This window comes from Trichomycterus rosablanca, chromosome 3 (genome assembly GCF_030014385.1).
Source record: "Trichomycterus rosablanca isolate fTriRos1 chromosome 3, fTriRos1.hap1, whole genome shotgun sequence".
Taxonomy (NCBI): domain Eukaryota; kingdom Metazoa; phylum Chordata; class Actinopteri; order Siluriformes; family Trichomycteridae; genus Trichomycterus; species Trichomycterus rosablanca.
This window is the reverse complement of record NC_085990.1, coordinates 1,304,777-1,324,135: the sequence shown is the minus strand read 5'-3', so window position 1 is coordinate 1,324,135 and position 19,359 is coordinate 1,304,777. Positions and strand designations below refer to the sequence as shown.

The 19,359-nt window shown below is 43.4% G+C and overlaps 1 protein-coding gene across 2 annotated transcripts in view; it reads left to right on the top strand.

Moving 5' to 3' along the window:
• Positions 1 to 1,526: 1,526 nt before the first annotated feature.
• The window catches only part of tax1bp1b (Tax1 (human T-cell leukemia virus type I) binding protein 1b), a 38,742-nt gene continuing 20,909 nt past the window's right edge, over positions 1,527 to 19,359 (top strand). For both annotated transcript variants that reach the window (XM_062992377.1, XM_062992376.1), the window contains exons 1-3: positions 1,527 to 1,545; positions 1,673 to 1,747; positions 4,668 to 4,864. In XM_062992377.1, the coding sequence (XP_062848447.1) occupies positions 4,688 to 4,864 (177 nt within the window). In that variant the 5' untranslated portion in view covers positions 1,527 to 1,545; positions 1,673 to 1,747; positions 4,668 to 4,687. The remainder of the gene's footprint in view (positions 1,546 to 1,672; positions 1,748 to 4,667; positions 4,865 to 19,359) is intronic.

Sequence of the window (19,359 nt, the reverse complement as noted above, 5' to 3'; positions counted from 1 at the left end):
CATAAATATTATATTTGGAATAACCAAGATATCACTTTTAAACACAAATCATTATACATTAAGAGATGGGTTGACAATAACATTCTTCTTGTCAGTCAGCTTTTAAATGATAATGGATTTTTATTTACTTACGAACAATTACTATCAGAATTCAAGGCTTCCTGTACTCCTAGAGAATGTGCTATTGTCTTTGATGCTATTTCAACATACCCAAAAGGGAAAAACTGTATTATTCCTACAATAACTCCTAATCAACTCATTATAGGTAATGAATGTGCGTTGCTTAATGATAAAACTACTAACCTATGTATTAGGAACATTGTTTAAAGGAATATAATATCTAAACCAGCTGCAGTATTCTTTTGGAATAACTTATATTGTGATATACTGTAGATTGGAGAACGACATGGCTTTTACCAAAGACATTTTTTATCACAAATAAGATAAAGATTCTGCATAGATGTTACCCAATCAATAAAACTATTGCTACATTTAAAAAAGATAAATACTGAATGTTTATTCTATCACAAATTTAAATTTTCAGCATTTAGCAGACGCCTTTATCCAAAGCGACTTATATTACAGTTACAGTCTGAGCACTTGAAAGTTAAGGGCCTTGCTCAAGGGCCCAGCAGCAGCAACCTGGTAGTGCTGGGGCTTAAACCAGTGACCTTTTGGTTACTAGTCCAGTACCTTAACCACTAGGCTACGGCCTGCCCGTAATATGAAGAATCCCTTATTCACTTATTTTGGGATTGCTCATTTTGCTCAGTTTTTTGGGTTGATTTATATATAAACCACCTCCTGTCCATGTTATCAGCTCCACTTACCATATAGAAGCACTTTGTAGTTCTACAATTACTGACTGTAGTCCATCTGTTTCTCTGCATGCTTTGTTAGCCCCTTTCATGCTGTTCTTCAATGGTCAGGACCACCACAGAGCAGGTATTATTTAGGTGGTGGATGATTCTCAGCACTGCAGTGACACTGACATGGTGGTGGTATGTTAGTGTGTGTTGTACTGGTATGAGTGAGATTTAAACACCTGTCACTGCTGGATTGAGAATAGTCCACCAACCAAAAATACCCAGCCAACAGCGCCCCGTGGGCAGCGTCCTGTGACCACTGATGAAGGTCTAGAAGATGACCGACTCAAACAGCAGCAATAGATGAGCGATCGTCTCTGACTTTACATCTACAAGGTGGACCGACTAGGAAGGAGTGTCTAATAGAGTGGACAGTGAGTGGACACGGTGTTTAAAAACTCCAGCAGCGCTGCTGTGTCTGATCCACTCATATCAGCACAACACACACTAACACACCACCACCATGTCAGTGTCACTGCAGTGCTGAGAATCATCCAGCACCTAAATAATACCTGCTCTGTGGGGGTCCTGTGGGGGTCCTGATCATTGAAGAACAGCATGAAAGATGGCTAACAAAGCAAAATGAACAGTGAGTGTAGAAACAAGGAGGTGGTTTTAACAGGGAAGGATTAGTAAATGACGACGGCGTGTATTACTGTACATACTTGCTTTGTGATGAGTTAAGTATCGGTGTAGATCTACAAATCATAAACGAAGATCTGTGCCAATGATATACAGATGGGTATGACTTGAAGATTTATGATTGGTTAAGCATACGGAAATGGCGTAATGTTGTTGTTTTCCAGGAAGCCTGGTAGGGAATGTCCTGCTGACTGAGAAAGTGCGTCAATAACACAGCCGACGGTATCAGACACAATGAGGTGGGTCAGCATGTTCGCTTTTATTCTTTAATGTCATCGCGTTTTTTATACGCTAAAATGTTTATTTTTGTCTCTTAAACCATTTAAATTATGAATCTACTTGGATTAAGTTTGCTGGACTCGGTTGGTGAAGCTAACGCTAGCTCGTAGCTAGCTTGGTTAGCCTCTCATAATGCTAAAATTCGATCATAAACACCGCGCAGTTCTTTTTTTTTTAAATAAAACTTATTATTATTATTACTTTGATTATGATTTAAATTTTATTTGATTAATATTTAATAGCTTAAATTTACTACCATGTCTGTGTGCCTAGTTATTGCCTGGAGACTATTTGTTTATGTTAGCATATTAGCTTATTTGAGCTAACTACGAACTACGAACTTTGTACTTTTTGTTACTTTATCATTAAATGACAATCTGCTTTACCGTTTTATTTAATTTTTATTAGTTTGTATTTAATAGTTGCGATACAAATTAATGTCTTGTAATAAAATTAGATATACAAACTATACACAGCTTTTAATTCCTAAATGTTTGTGTGTTTTAGCCATAACAGTTCAATCAGGTGTAATAAAGCAATTTAATTTAATATAAAGGTAATGTAATGCTTTCAACTTTGCAGCAACAGTTTAGGGAAGGTCCTTTCTGGTTCCAGCATGGCAAAGCAAGCTTTGAAGCTTTGACATTTGAACATTAGCTAAACCCTTCTGTTCCCAACCATACAAATGCTGCCATGTTTTGACCGAATGGGCACAAATTCCCACAGATATACTTTAGAGTCTTGTGAGAAGTCTTTTTGTTGTTCCAGCTGAAAAGATCCGTCCAACAAGCTCACGGTCAGGTGTCCATATTAGAGATGTTTACAAGTCACAAAATACGAGTCCGAGTCAATATAATCTACACAAAACATATATTATAAATGTAGCGTAGAAATAAAGAAACAATCTGTAAGTTCAGATAAAAACAACAACAGATTAGCGAGTGTATTTAGCCGTTTTACTTCGTGTCTTTACTTTCCTCCTCATCGTGTAAATGAATGTAATTTCTGTAACAAGAAGGTTCCAGTTAAAAGCTTCAACTGATACGTTTTGTTTTCATTACAGAACAAAAGCGCTCGATAAATCACGGCACAGCGGCCAAAATCCCAAACACAGCAAAAACCATCATAACCGCTGCTTACCTTAGCTTCTGTTCTTCCAGATGCTATTACATTTATAAGCGTGCGTCCCATTAGGAACAGAATCCGTTATTTTGTAAATGTGCTTATAATTAAAAACCTCCAAACTTTTCCCGGTGGTGAAGTAAAACAGGAAGTGGTTAGAAAGCCGATCGAGCGTTTCATTACCACGTCATCTGTGTGACGCAAACCGAATAAATGCAGATAACAGCATTTCTTACTAACAATTACAATCAGAAGCTCTGATTGGTTCAGAAAGCGTCTTACAACCATCAGCACCGATTCTGTAGGAGCGTTCCATTCACCCCGGTCGTTCCTGTGAAGTGCACTACGTAGGGTACTCCACCATTTTAAGTAGGGAGCGACGCTTCATCACTAACGGCCGGAGCGTTATTATTATTATTATTATTATTATTAGAGAGCAGAATATTTATAATAATAATAATAATTATATATATATATATATACGTGCTGATGCTACCGACTTTTGTTGTTGAGCAAATTGCTCATATTGTATTCAATGATAAATGTAAGTCTCTTTGGATAAACGTATTTAATAAATGCTGAAAATGTAAATGTACATGTTAAAGATTTTCAGCTAAACTTAACAAACCCCAGTGACATTTCTGCTGATGTATGTAAGGCCGAGTCATGTTCAATTTCATCATGAGCTCATACGTTCCAGATGATTGACCTCTCTACTTTCGGTTGCTTGTCGTAAGACTTACTGGTTTATTTGCATAGCTTATAATTGCACACATAATGTCTGCAGGCTCACCGCCTTCAGTTGTTTGTTCTACACTGGCACGTCGTCGTGTCATGTTTGTGATCAATGTGAATTGCTGCTGTAACACTGCCAAGTAATCAATCAATGAAATACACCTACTCCACAGAGAAGTTATGCAAGTGAACAAAGTACTACTTGTGCTTTATGTGGTTATGGCATAACATTAAAACCACCTCCTCGTTTCTACACTCACTGTCCATTTTATCAGCTCCACTTACCATATAGAAGCACTTTGTAGTTCTACAATTACTGACTGTAGTCCATCTGTTTCTCTACATGCTTTGTTACCCCCTTTCATGCTGTTCTTCAATGGTCAGGACCCCCACAGAGCAGGTATTATTTAGGTGCTGGATGATTCTCAGCACTGCGGTGACACTGACATGGTGGTGGTGTGTTAGTGTGTGTTGTGCTGGTACGAGTGGATCAGACACAGCAGCGCTGCTGGAGTTTTTAAATACTCTATTAGACGCTCCTACCTAGTCGGTCCACCTTGTAGATGTAAAGTCAGAGACGATCGCTCATCTATTGCGGCTGTTTGAGTCGGTCATCTTCTAGACCTTCATCAGTGGTCACAGGACGCTGCCCACGGGGCGCTGTCGGCTGGATGTTTTTGGTTGGTGGACGATTCTCGGTCCAGCAGTGACAGTGAGGTGTCACTAACACACCACCACCATGTCAGTGTCACTGCAGTGCTGAGAGTGATCCAGCACCTAAATAATACCTGCTCTGTGGGGGTCCTGACCATTGAAGAACAGCATGAAAGGGGGTAACGAAGCATGCAGAGAAACAGATGGTCTACAGTCAGTAATTGTAGAACTACAAAGTGCTTCTATATGGTAAGTGGAGCTGATAAAATGGACAGTGAGTGCAGAAACAATGGATGATCGGTGTATATATAGTTACATATCATTTATTTTTGAACCTGACACGTCTTGTCCTTCCTCGCTCTGCCACAGCGCCAGCCGCTGACCGACACATGGCATCAGTCCTGGAGGAAACGTCAATCACGAGCACCATGGAAACGTCCAACTTTGCCCACGTCATCTTCCAGAATGTCGGAAAGAGCTACGTTCCGCACGCCGCCCTAGAGTGCCACTACACTCTCACGCAGTTCATCACGCCCCATCATAAGGACTGGGTCGGCATCTTCAAGGTAAGCGTTAAAATTCCCAGCATACTCCACAGCAGGCGGAGTGGAGAGTCATATCCGATTCCCACTTCCCACCCCCAGTCTGACCATGGAGAGCCGGATCACCACAGGTCCAATCTGCGGCTGATTCTTAATACACTGGGCCGTGTCGTCGCGTACAGAGAGCCATGTGACTCCCTCCCCACTCGTCCTACACTCCCGAGAAGAGAAGTGGGCGTGTCTAAATTCTCAGCTCCCTTAAAATGCCCCTACTGAGGCGCCTTAATGATTCTGAGTGACGATCCGACTGAATAACGAGGGAGCGCCGGACACCTCGTCAGCGCTGAAGATCAATCCCGGCATTCAGTGCAGCACGACATTTCAGCGCACGAATCTAATGCGGAGCAACCAACGGAGTTCCTTTCACATGTAGATAAATTAGCCGGCGCGCCGGCGGGTTGTGCCGCCTCGGCCCGTCGGGTTCTAACCGTGTGGGCGGGGACAGTCGATGACATCACCGCCGCCTAACTAGAGTGTGTAGTTTATTCGATTACTAAAAATCAGCGATTCAAATTGTTCGCATCGAGGCGTCGTTTAATCCACACGGCCGAGGGCTGCGTCCCAAATCTCACACTTAAACAGCACTTAACAGGACTTAATCCGGGTACTTTTCAATGAACACTACGTATTTGGACACGCCCGCCGCTCCTGCGTACTGTTCAGTATGGAAGTGCGATTTGGGACGCAGCCGAGATTTGATAGCGCGACTTAGGCAAACACACACGTACACGAACACACACACACACACACACACAAACACCAGATCTACCTCATCTAGGAGATACAATCCTGACTGAACCTCCTACAAACACCACAGAGCCTCCCGATATATAAATATATATAAATATTAAAGCTTTATGTTCTGCGTGAGCTGTAGCTGAAACGTTTAGTTCTGAAAGTTGCACAAATTAAAGGCTCGTGTTTATGTATTATTGTTTATTTTTATTTATGCCTTAGTTTTAGGTTTCCAGTATACATTTTAAAAGGACTTTAAACTGTCCTGTATGCAAGGAATAAGAGACGCGTCTTATTTTATCGTATTCGTATTTATTTTTGCTCTTTATTAAAGCAAAAGTATTTCATATCCGATTACTCGATTAATCGCTGGAATAATCGATAGTAGAGATGGAACGATCGATCGGCTATGAATCGGTATCGGCCGATTTTTAATCAAAATGCTATCGGCGATCGGCCGATATTTCCTAAATGTAGCCGATCCGATCGTGTGATATATAAAAGATCATGTTAAGTTAACAGCTCAGTGGATCGATCCAGACTTTGAGCTACGAAGCGCCAACCATCACATCACCATTCATCAACCATCGTACAGAAACCATCGTACAGAAACCATCGTACAGAAACCACAGTGAAAGCTCTTCATGACCTAAAATAACATCATTAACGTTGTGCATCATACATACGATGTAATTTTGCTGATTGTAATATTTACTTTAAAAAGATAATTCAACCCGGTCACATCTGAGTGGATTCTATCAGCACGTTATATAAACTCCTGGTTCACTTTGGTAAATCGTAAGTGGTTCTTACTTGTGATGTAGATGAGAACAGAAAACGTTACAGAGCCAATCAGAGGCAAAAGTTTATTCATTACCAAATTCGTTAGTTCAGGATCATCTGCTGAACTTTTAGGATCATCAGAAAACTTTTAGCTGCTTAGACGGAACGAGTCTGACTCGGTTACAGATCTGTGGTAATAGCGGTGTAATGAAGCTTTTTAATGTAAGAGAGTCACACAGAATGTTCTGTAGTAGCTGGTGTTTATTTAAAACCACCACATTTAATTAATAACAGTAAACACGGAGAGATAACTGAGAAGAGAAACTTACGCTTCACATAAAATGAATCGACTCGTGAATCACTTTAAGCGATACAGTGAACAGATCATTTCTCTTAAAGGCACAAACACACACACACACACACACACACACACACACGTGCTGCTCCGGTTTATCTTCACTGTGAGGCTCTTTTTAAGGTTTTTTCAGACTGAACTGGATAACATTAAACCTGCGTGTGTGTGTGGTCAGTTAGAGTAATGAAATATGTCTCCTGTGGGTAAAAATAATTATTGTTTGATGTACTTTATTTACTGCTAAATTTGCAACACCCCCCCCTATCGGAATCGGCTGTCGGCCGATATCCCTGAAAGGAGATCGGAGATCGGAATCGGTGCCAAAAACCCCGATCGGTACATCTCTAATCGATAGAATACTCGATTACAAAAATAATCCATAGTTGCAGCCCTAGTCTAAATAATCTGCTTCATAAAGTTGGACGTCGGGTAGAATCGGGCAGCAAGGCGGCTCGCTACGTTTCAGACAGACCCGCTGTCCACTGTTTTGTTTATTTGGACGCTTGGACAGGTTGCTAAGCTTGTCAAGGTTTTACTCTCTCAACAATGACACTGATTGATTTTCAGGCTCGTTTGAATTCTTATGATGATCATCATGATGCAAAAAAGAACCGACGTACTAACAGGAACACTTAAATGTACTGCATTTAGCACCAGATTGACAGAGATCGTGACTTTATAAAGATTGTTTGGTTTGGTTTTGTTTATTTATACCAAATGCTGATCGTGCTGATCGTGTGATGAGCACAAGTACGACTGTAACCAGCGAGTAAATTCGGCTGATCTGCTTCAGGAAACAGTCGACAGTGCGGCTTCGTTCACGTGGTGTGTTTTGCACCTTGTTTACCACGAGCCTGGGCGCATATCGTTTCATATCGCTGCATATCAGAGCGCATCAAGACTTTCGACTTTCGACTTTCGCTTCTAATGCCGCAAAACCGCTTCTGCCGGCTGTGCTACCGAGCTCCAAGCGTGGAAACAATACACAGTACTGACGGTTTATTCACACGGAGTGTAAAAACATGTCTGTATTGTCAGAACAGACCCTTACAACACAGAGCAATGCAATAAACACATCTGTATGTGTGTCAGGTCAGTTTATCACAGTTTAGCATTTTTCTTTATTTAATAAAGCAGTGTCTGGTCCATTTCTTTATTTCGGTGGAACATTCTAATACTGCATCTTCTCACCTTCTGAATAGTTTTATAAGTGATAATTAGGGTTTTCCAAAAATCACCGATTTCAGGGATGTTTAAAGAAAGGAGCCACATTTCATGTCAGTCATTAAATGACACTCATAAATTAAATGATAGAATAAATAGAAGCTACGATACACGGCACAGCTTCTTAATAGCTTAATGTAAACCTAGAAGATTAGAGATGGAACGATCGATCGGCTGTGTATCGAAATCGGCCGATTTTTAATCAAAATATGCGATCGGTGGATATTTCCTAAGTTCAGCAGATCCGATGGCGTGATGTATAAAGATCACCTCCACGTTAAGCTTAACAGCTCAGTGGATCGATCCAGACTTTGAGCTACAAAGCGCCAACCATCGCATTTCACAACCTAAAATAACATCATTAACGTTGTGCGTCATACATACGATGTAATTTTGCTGATTGTAATATTTACTTTAAAAAGATAATTCAACCCGATTCCATCTGAGTCGATTCTATCAGCACGTTATATAAACTCCTGGTTCACTTTGGTAAATCGTCAGCGTCTCTTGCTTTTGATGTAGATGAGGACAGAAAACGTTACAGAGCAAATCGTTTATTAATTACTAAATTGGTTCGTTCAGGATCATCTGCTCTGACTGACAGAAAACGTTTAGCTCCACAGGCAGAACGAGTCTGACTCGGTTAGCGCTCTGTGGTAATAGCAGTTTATTTAAGCTTCTTAATGTAAGAGAGTCACACAGAATGTTCTGTAGTAGCTGGTGTTTATTTAAAACCACGACATTCATTAATAACAGTAAACACGGAGAGATAACTGAGAAGAGAAACTTACGCTTCACATAGAATGAATCGACTCCTGAATCACTTATATCGATACTGTGAACAGAGCATCTCTCTTAAAGACACACACACACACACACACACGTCAATGCTTCTGTCAGCGGTTTATCTTCACTGTTCATCCTATTTTTAAAGTTTTTTCAGACTGAACTGGATAACGTTAAACCTGCTGAATGATGGCCGTCGGCAGGTCGTGTCGGAGTTCGCCCAGCCCCTGCTATTCTAACGAACGACCGACTTCATGCCTAATGGTTCGCGTAATAAAACGAAGTATGGCGACTGACCAGATACGGCGTCTGGGGTTTTGGTCTGACGAGATCAAAGAGGAGTTTTAGTTTAGAGTTTTAGGGTGGGTGTGTGTGGGTGTGTGTGTGTGTGTAGGTGTGTGTAGGTGTGTGTGTGTCGTGTGTGTAGGTGTGTGTAGGTGTGTGTGTGTAGTGTGTGTAGGTGTGTGTGTAGTGTGTGTAGGTGTGTGTAGGTTTGTGTAGGTGTGTGTAGTGTGTGTGTGTGTGTAGGTGTGTGTAGTGTGTGTAGGTGTGTGTAGGTTTGTTTAGGTGTGTGTGTGTGTGTGTGTGTGTATGTAGTGTGTGTAGGTGTGTGTAGTGTGTGTAGGGGTGTGTGTAGGGGTGTGTGTGTGTGTAGGTGTGTGTAGGTTTGTTTAGGTGTGTGTGTGTGTGTGTGTGTGTATGTAGTGTGTGTAGGTGTGTGTAGTGTGTGTAGGGGTGTGTGTAGGGGTGTGTGTGTGTGTAGGTGTGTGTAGGTGTGTGTGTGTGTAGTGTGTGTAGTGTGTGTAGGTTTGTGTAGGTTTGTGTACAGTGTATCACAAAAGTGAGTACACCCCTCACATTTCTGCAGATATTTAAGTATATCTTTTCATGGGACAACACTGACAAAATGACACTTTGACACAATGAAAAGTAGTCTGTGTGCAGCTTATATAACAGTGTAAATTTATTCTTCCCTCAAAATAACTCAATATACAGCCATTAATGTCTAAACCACCGGCAACAAAAGTGAGTACACCCCTTAGTGAAAGTTCCTGAAGTGTCAATATTTTGTGTGGCCACCATTATTTCCCAGAACTGCCTTAACTCTCCTGGGCATGGAGTTTACCAGAGCTTCACAGGTTGCCACTGGAATGCTTTTCCACTCCTCCATGACGACATCACGGAGCTGGCGGATATTCGAGACTTTGCGCTCCTCCACCTTCCGCTTGAGGATGCCCCAAAGATGTTCTATTGGGTTTAGGTCTGGAGACATGCTTGGCCAGTCCATCACCTTTACCCTCAGCCTCTTCAATAAAGCAGTGGTCGTCTTAGAGGTGTGTTTGGGGTCATTATCATGCTGGAACACTGCCCTGCGACCCAGTTTCCGGAGGGAGGGGATCATGCTCTGCTTCAGTATTTCACAGTACATATTGGAGTTCATGTGTCCCTCAATGAAATGTAACTCCCCAACACCTGCTGCACTCATGCAGCCCCAGACCATGGCATTCCCACCACCATGCTTGACTGTAGGCATGACACACTTATCTTTGTACTCCTCACCTGATTGCCGCCACACATGCTCGAGACCATCTGAACCAAACAAATTAATCTTGGTCTCATCAGACCATAGGACATGGTTCCAGTAATCCATGTCCTTTGTTGACATGTCTTCAGCAAACTGTTTGCGTGCTTTCTTGTGTAGAGACTTCAGAAGAGGCTTCCTTCTGGGGTGACAGCCATGCAGACCAATTTGATGTAGTGTGCGGCGTATGGTCTGAGCACTGACAGGCTGACCCCCCACCTTTTCAATTTCTGCAGCAATGCTGACAGCACTCCTGCGCCTATCTTTCAAAGACAGCAGTTGGATGTGACGCTGAGCACGTGCACTCAGCTTCTTTGGACGACCAACGCAAGGTCTGTTCTGAGTGGACCCTGCTCTTTTAAAACGCTGGATGATCTTGGCCATTGTGCTGCAGCTCAGTTTCAGGGTGTTGGCAATCTTCTTGTAGCCTTGGCCATCTTCATGTAGCGCAACGATTCGTCTTTTAAGATCCTCAGAGAGTTCTTTGCCATGAGGTGCCATGTTGGAACTTTCAGTGACCAGTATGAGAGAGTGTGAGAGCTGTACTACTAAATTGAACACACCTGCTCCCTATGCACACCTGAGACCTAGTAACACTAATGAGTCACATGACATTTTGGAGGGAAAATGACAAGCAGTGCTCAATTTGGACATTTAGGGGTGTAGTCTCTTAGGGGTGTACTCACTTTTGTTGCCGGTGGTTTAGACATTAATGGCTGTATATTGAGTTATTTTAAGAGAAGAATAAATTTACACTGTTATATAAGCTGCACACAGACTACTTTTCATTGTGTCAAAGTGTCATTTTGTCAGTGTTGTCACATGAAAAGATATACTTAAATATCTGCAGAAATGTGAGGGGTGTACTCACTTTTGTGATACACTGTAGGTGTGTGTAGGTGTGTGTAGGTGTGTGTAGTGTGTGTAGTGTGTGTAGGGGTGTGTGTGTGTAGTGTGTGTAGGTGTGTGAGTGTGTGTGTGTGTGTGTGTGTGTGTAGTGTGTGTAGGGGTGTGTGTGTGTGTAGTGTGTGTAGGTGTGTGAGTGTGTGTGTGTGTAGTGTGTGTGTAGGTGTGTGTAGGTGTGTGTGTGTAGTGTGTGTAGGTTTGTGTAGGTTTGTGTAGGTGTGTGTAGTGTGTGTAGTGTGTGTAGGGGTGTGTGTGTGTGTAGTGTGTGTAGGTGTGTGAGTGTGTGTGTGTGTGTGTGTGTGTAGTGTGTGTAGGGGTGTGTGTGTGTGTAGTGTGTGTAGGTGTGTGAGTGTGTGTGTGTGTAGTGTGTGTGTAGGTGTGTGTAGGTGTGTGTGTGTAGTGTGTGTAGGTTTGTGTAGGTGTGTGTGTGTGTGTAGGTGTGTGTAGGTGTGTGTAGTGTGTGTAGGGGTGTGTGTGTGTGTAGTGTGTGTAGGTGTGTGAGTGTGTGTGTGTGTGTGTGTGTGTGTGTGTGAGTGTGTGAAGCACCGGGTTTGATGAAGCCCCGACTCGACCCAGCTAAGGCCTTTCAGACTCGTAGGTCCAAACCTTCCCTCCATGCTCTAGCGGCCCCTAGAGTGCGCCGCCATGGCCCGTGGGGACGTACGTTCCTCCTCACATCATGACAGCGAGTTATAAATCCTTCACATACCCGTCACTTCGCTGAGAGACGAGCGGGTGCAGCGCCAACCCGGATACCTGATCCCTGAGTCACTGATATGGAACCGTGTTCAGCTCCGGGTCTGTACCTGTCGGATTTTATTGCCACCTTGTGTTCAGGTCAAGAGTTCACACTCACCTGTGCTGGCATGGGGACATGGGAAGAGGGCATGTCTAAATGATCTCTCTCCGAGTGATAATCTGACTGAATAATGAGGGAGCTCTCAGGTTCATGTGTTCAGAGTGGCATGAACTGCCCGGGTACTTGTGTAGACGCCTCGTGAAAGGTTGCCAGTTCAAATATTGACTTTGCCAAGCTGCCACTGTTGGGCGCTTTATCAAAACCCATTAAATAATTAGCCGTGTCTCCCTGTTAAATACACAAGGGAAGCACGTTTCCTTACCCGCACGAGGTGGGTTCACACCAGAGATGTTCACAAGTCACAAAATACGAGTCCAAGTCGAGTCACGAGTAGGGGTGGGTTTATAAAATCGATTTTTCGATTCGAATCGATCTTTATTTGAACGATCCGATATCGAGTCATATAAACGCGAGATCGATCTTTTAAATACGCCCCTTTTTACGGTGCACACGGAAATCTGTTACCCCTTTAATTTCGCGTGACCAGCCAGTGTTTTTTCGCACAACGAGATCTGACCTGCACATCAGTCCAGCACGGCAGAAGCTCAAGTTATGTCTAGTTCACACTACACGATTTCTGCCCTGATTTTCGCTCGGCGACGGGTCGGCGCCAGAGTAGATTTACGGTTCGGGAGGAACTCGGTGTTCGCTCTGCGATCAAAACTCGGCTCTCAATCACTGTGTGAAACAGCGAGGGGAAACGCAGGTGGGGCAGGGGTGTAATATAGTTCCTATCAGAATACATCAGCACACGAGTTTTACAGTATTTCTGACCTGATCGTTCTCTACAAAACAAAATATTTATTAACCTCCAACTCACTACAGAACGATCCCTGCTGCTCGTGTTGCCAAATCCACTCAGATTCCTTTATTTTTCTCCTTGATTTTACGCCGCACATCAGCGCACACACTTTGATCTCTCGCTACTTGTTGACGTGCATGTTTGGACGTGGTGTCATTAAACCTTTCATCACTTCTCACGTTTGTTTTCGTGACAAAACGTAGTTTTGGAGAGCAGAGAAGCTCGCCTGTGATTCCAGTTGGTGATAGATGGTGTAGTGTGTGACCCCCCATCGCCTGTGAGTCGTGCAGTGTGAACTGTACAGCGACCCGGCAAATCAGAAAGTCGTGTCGTGTGAACTTGGCATAAGCTGTTCAACAGCCAGGTGTATGTTTACATTACATTTACACTGTTGTAGCGTGTCAGACATATAAAATAATAATAAAAAGTAAATGTTACTGTTTTCTGTTTTGGATTAATTATTTATGTAAACAAAATACACAAATATTTTTAATAATGAAAATATTATCTGCCTGTGCAGACGATCTGCCTAACAGAAGCTTGTGCAATGTAGCCCGTAGCACCGATGATTTAAAGCGTCAGCGTTAACAATATCGTGATTTGCGAGCTACGCCGCACATCATGTTCGGAGTGTTCAGACACGCTGTCCACGTTTTGTAATCATCTTGTCAGAGCTTCTCACACCTGAGAGATGTTTCCACTCCTGTAGGTGCTCTCTGACCTGAAGGTGCTGTTGGCATAAAACACATTCCACCTCATCGTCAGCGCAGATCGTGCGGCCCCGCGGCGGTGTGGGGTGATTTACTGTGTTTTATTGTGATCGTAACCTTCTTACATGACGATCGATCCTTTCCAAGAATTAGAAACAAGCTCTATCTGATCACCTCGAGAACTTTCCCCGTCGGTTCTTTCACAGCACCGGGCGGCACGGTGGCTAAGTGGGTAGCACTGTCGCCTCACAGCGAGAAGGTCCTGGGTACGATCCCCAGGCGGGGCGGTCCGGGTCCTTCCTGTGCGGAGTTTGCATGTTCTCTCCGTGTCCGCGTGGGTTTCCTCCGGGTGCTCCGGTCTCCTCCCACAGTCCAAAAACATGCAGTCAGGTTAATTAGAGACACCGACTTGCTCTGTAGATACCCACCCGCTTAGATGCACAAAACCAGCGCATTGTAATGCCGGTCCCAAGCCTGGATCAATAATCAAATAAAATAATAATAAAAATTGTGCCAAATCGATGCGCGGATCACGATCCGCCGAGAGCCGACCCCCCGCGACCGAACGGGATAAAGGCCGAGGAAAAGAAGAAGTTACGAACGTTTTGTTCTTTCACAACACCTGATCGTCTGTGGTGCTGTGAAAGAACAAAACGTTCGTAAATACTTCGTAATCTCGTACTTACAAACATTCTTAAATTTACGAGCGTTTCCCGAAACCCTTCGTAACTAACGTAGTACTTAAAATCGTTTATAAATTACGAGTAGTCTAAGCCTTTCATAACTCACTAAGTACCTCATAACTTGAACTTTGATTGCACAAAAACGATAAATTCAGTTAATTTGCATTTGAAAAAACTCACGGACGCACTGATTCTATACACCACAAGATCACCTTTACAAAAAATATTAACTATCATGAATATACAGTATATATATATACAGTGTATCACAAAAGTGAGTACACCCCTCACATTTCTGCAGATATTTAAGTATATCTTTTCATGGGACAACACTGACAAAATGACACTTTGACACAATGAAAAGTAGTCTGTGTGCAGCTTATATAACAGTGTAAATTTATTCTTCCCTCAAAATAAGTCAATATACAGCCATTAATGTCTAAACCACCGGCAACAAAAGTCAGTACACCCCTTAGTGAAAGTTCCTGAAGTGTCAATATTTTGTGTGGCCACCATTATTTCCCAGAACTGTCTTAACTCTCCTGGGCATGGAGTTTACCAGAGCTTCACAGGTTGCCACTGGAATGCTTTTCCACTCCTCCATGACGACATCACGGAGCTGGCGGATATTCGAGACTTTGCGCTCCTCCACCTTCCGCTTGAGGATGCCCCAAAGATGTTCTATTGGGTTTAGGTCTGGAGACATGCTTGGCCAGTCCATCACCTTTACCCTCAGCCTCTTCAATAAAGCAGTGGTCATCTTAGAGGTGTGTTTGGGGTCATTATCATGCTGGAACACTGCCCTGCGACCCAGTTTCTGGAGGGAGGGGATCATGCTCTGCTTCAGTATTTCACAGTACATATTGGAGTTCATGTGTCCCTCAATGAAATGTAACTCCCCAACACCTGATGCACTCATGCAGCCCCAGACCATGGCATTCCCACCACCACGCTTGACTGTAGGCATGACACACTTATCTTTGTACTCCTCACCTGATTGCCGCCACACATGCTTGAGACCATCTGAACCAAACAAATTAATCTTGGTCTCATCAGACCATAGGACATGGTTCCAGTAATCCATGTCCTTTGTTGACATGTCTTCAGCAAACTGTTTGCGGGCTTTCTTGTGTAGAGACTTCAGAAGAGGCTTCCTTCTGGGGTGACAGCCATGCAGACCAATTTGATCTAGTGTGCGGCGTATGGTCTGAGCACTGACAGGCTGACCCCCCACCTTTTCAATCTCTGCAGCAATGCTGACAGCACTCCTGCGCCTATCTTTCAAAGACAGCAGTTGGATGTGACGCTGAGCACGTGCACTCAGCTTCTTTGGACGACCAACGCGAGGTCTGTTCTGAGTGGACCCTGCTCTTTTAAAACGCTGGATGATCTTGGCCACTGTGCTGCAGCCCAGTTTCAGGGTGTTGGCAATCTTCTTGTAGCCTTGGCCATCTTCATGTAGCGCAGCAATTCGTCTTTTAAGATCCTCAGAGAGTTCTTTGCCATGAGGTGCCATGTTGGAACTTTCAGTGACCAGTATGAGAGAGTGTGAGAGCTGTACTACTAAATTGAACACACCTGCTCCCTATGCACACCTGAGACCTAGTAACACTAACAAATTACATGACATTTTGGAGGGAAAATGACAAGCAGTGCTCAATTTGGACATTTAGGGGTGTAGTCTCTTAGGGGTGTACTCACTTTTGTTGCCGGTGGTTTAGACATTAATGGCTGTATATTGAGTTATTTTGAGGGAAGAATAAATTTACACTGTTATATAAGCTGCACACAGACTACTTTTCATTGTGTCAAAGTGTCATTTTGTCAGTGTTGTCCCATGAAAAGATATACTTAAATATCTGCAGAAATGTGAGGGGTGTACTCACTTTTGTGATACACTGTATATATATATATACACAAAGAAATAGGAACGTACACAAACATTAAAATATCACAGAACTGAGTTTAAAGCGCATATATACTGTATATATATATATAATGCAGGTCATTCATTCAAATTTCACTATAAAATATGCAGTGTTGTATTTCAATGTTTAAATCACTTTATTCACTTAAAGAAAATTAAAGTACATGAGATCATTTGTTGATGTAAACATTTAAATGAAATAAATTAAATGCTTGTTCAGAAGGCGATACAACTGGCAAAGAAATAGATGCCACTGGTTAGCTATAACTCTGCCGTTGAAAGCTGCTTGGCCATGAAGTCCTGTTGATCAGGTAAAGCCATTTGACTGGAGTGTGCAGAGGAAGGCCCAGGAGACCCAGCACTGCTGCAAAGTGAAGGTTTCACAGGGGATGCAGGGGTAGATGGGAACTTTAAACATACATCTACTCCCCTACATATCCCTTCAGTGGCTGTTAGCCCTCGCCTCTCTTTCCTGAATTGTGCCCCAGTTTGCGCTGTAAACTTGCCATGCTTCTGGATTGATGCATGAAAGGTTAATTGTGCGCCTGTTTATAGGCTTGATATGCAACAGATAGCGATTGCAAATGTAATGTTTTATACTTAATGAATTATTTGCTTTTTGTGATGTAATAATGAGAAATTATATGATAATCGCCTTTGCAAAGGTGGAGTAAACAAAGAACTACTTACACCTCGTTCGTAGTTTCGGAGACTTACGAGGGCTTTTGGGAAACACTCGCAAAATCGGCGTTCTTAAAGTGACGTCGTTCTTAAAGTTGTTCGTAAATCGCTAAGATCAATCGTTATCGGGAAACGCAGCCCTGATCTCTTGTAATTAGGGATGTGACGATGCACCACAAGACTCACGTGTGTAACGATTCACATGGGTTTACATGTATAATGAAGCGATATTCACTTTAAACAGCAGAGGGCGCTGGCGCTATTCACCTCGCCTGGTTGACGGCACTACAGGGTTGCCAGGATCAGAATTTTTCAGTTTCCAGTTGTTCTGTTTGGTTCTGTTCTGTTCTGTGTGATTCTGTTCTGTTTGGTTTTGTTCTGTTCTGTTTGTTTCTGTTCTCTTTGGTTCTGTTCTGTTTGGTTCTGTTCTCTTTGGTTCTGTTCTGTTTGGTTCTGTTCTCTTTGGTTTTGTTCTGTTCTGTTTGGTTCCATTCTGTTCTGTTTGGTTCTGTTTGATTCTGTTCTGTTTTGTTTGGTTCTGTTTGATTCTGTTCTGTTTTGTTTGATTCTGTTCTGTTTTGTTTGGTTCTGTTCTGTTTGGTTCTGTTCTGTTTGGTTCTGTTTGATTCTGTTCTGTTTTGTTTGGTTCTGTTCTGTTCTGTTTGGTTCTGTTCTGTTTTGTTTGGTTCTGTTCTGTTCTGTTTGGTTCTGTTCTCTTTGGTTCTGTTCTGTTTGGTTCTGTTCTCTTTGGTTCTGTTCTCTTTGGTTTGGTTCTGTTCTGTTCTGTTTGGTTCTGTTCTGTTCGGTTCTGTTTGATTCTGTTCTGTTTGGTTCTGTTTGGTTCTGTTCTGTTTGGTTCTGTTCTGTTCTGTAGTAATCGCTCATGTCTGAGACACTGAGAGACGTTTATAGTCCTGATTTAGCTCCGTCTGATTTCCACCTGTTTGGAGGCTGAAAGAAGCTTTAAGGGGAAGAAGATTTTCATGTGATGATGATGTGAAAGCACCGGCGCATCAGTGGCTAAAACATTTGTTACTGACGGCATTAAAAAGTCGGTACCACGCTGGAAAAATGCACCGGAAGGAATGGACATTTTTTGAAGAACCCTCGTATTTTTGTGATCAAGCTCAGATTGAGGCGTTCACACATAGCGACCAACCGATTTTCCAGCCCTGAGCTGCCACATCTATCAAAATCACGTCGTGTGAACCAGGCCTAACCGAGCACAGTAGAATGACAAACTGGCTCGGAAAGATGGCTCATCGTCTTTTGTATTTTGTTTATGCCTTTTCTCCCGACTTTAGCGCGTCCAATTGCCCGATTGCATCACGCCTCGTCCTTTTCGATGTATTTGTTTTTGCATTTCAAAAGTGTTCTCTTTAAACCGTCCTGTATGCAGGAATAAAAATTTGCAGTTTGTTTTAAGAGACGCGTATTATTTAATGTGTAGAAGGGTCTTGCTGTTGGTTTATTATAATTTGGGGTGCAAATTTCTCCAGATTCTGGTACTGGAGCGTTAGACGTAAGCGTGTAGCTCCTCATGAACGTATAGTGCCGCCTTTTCTGGCCGCTGTGAGCGAGGTGCAATAAGCAGCAGAAAATCTTTAATATGGAATAATGTGGAATTGGAAATTCGATGACCTCCTCGTACCGTTCCGTGTTTGGCCCGGCCTCGGAGTTACGCTGAACCCAAACTTTAGTCTGTAGATCAGTGTGTAGCTGATACAGGGGGTCTCTCTCCCCCGCTCCCTCCCAAACGAGCCTAACGAGTGAGCCGCGTCCTGCTCCGGGTAACGACGCTGCCTTTAATGGTTTCCTGCTCTTTACTGCCCCGGCACCCCGGGCCACGTTCCCCGCGCCGAGCTGCGCGGCGAGAGCGCCTCTTAAACATCGCCGTCCGGCAGCGACTCCGCGTCGCTGGATTTGTACCTGTAATTACACATGCTTTAGGCTGCTATAGGTTTTCTGTGTGCGCAGTAATAAAAGGCAGGAGCCTCACTCGGCCCGCGCGGTCTCGCAAAAGCAGCCGCTACGACCCGAGTCTGATCGTGTCTGACAGCTTTATGGCGCGGCGCTGAACTCGCCGAGATGTTTTCTCTCCGCCCGGCCCCATCAGCCGTCACTTAACAACACATAAAATTCATATAATTACATTTCGGATTCAGTTTCTGAAGCACGTGTAAAATTTTCACCTATTTTCCTTTTCCTGTTCGGGCCGAGTCGTAGCCGCGCTCGCTCGGCCCGAACGTATTCACCGGGGTTTGTTTTGGCTCCGGGAGCAGCCGGGAGGAACCGTGATTCAATCGTCTGGCTCGGACTCCCTCCCAGTCGCGGGGATTTCCTCTCTGGCCTCGCTGTTGAAAAGCGTAACGGTGAGCCGAACAAGTCGGTCAGGCTTCGTAGAGCATCGTAACTGCCGTTTTCCG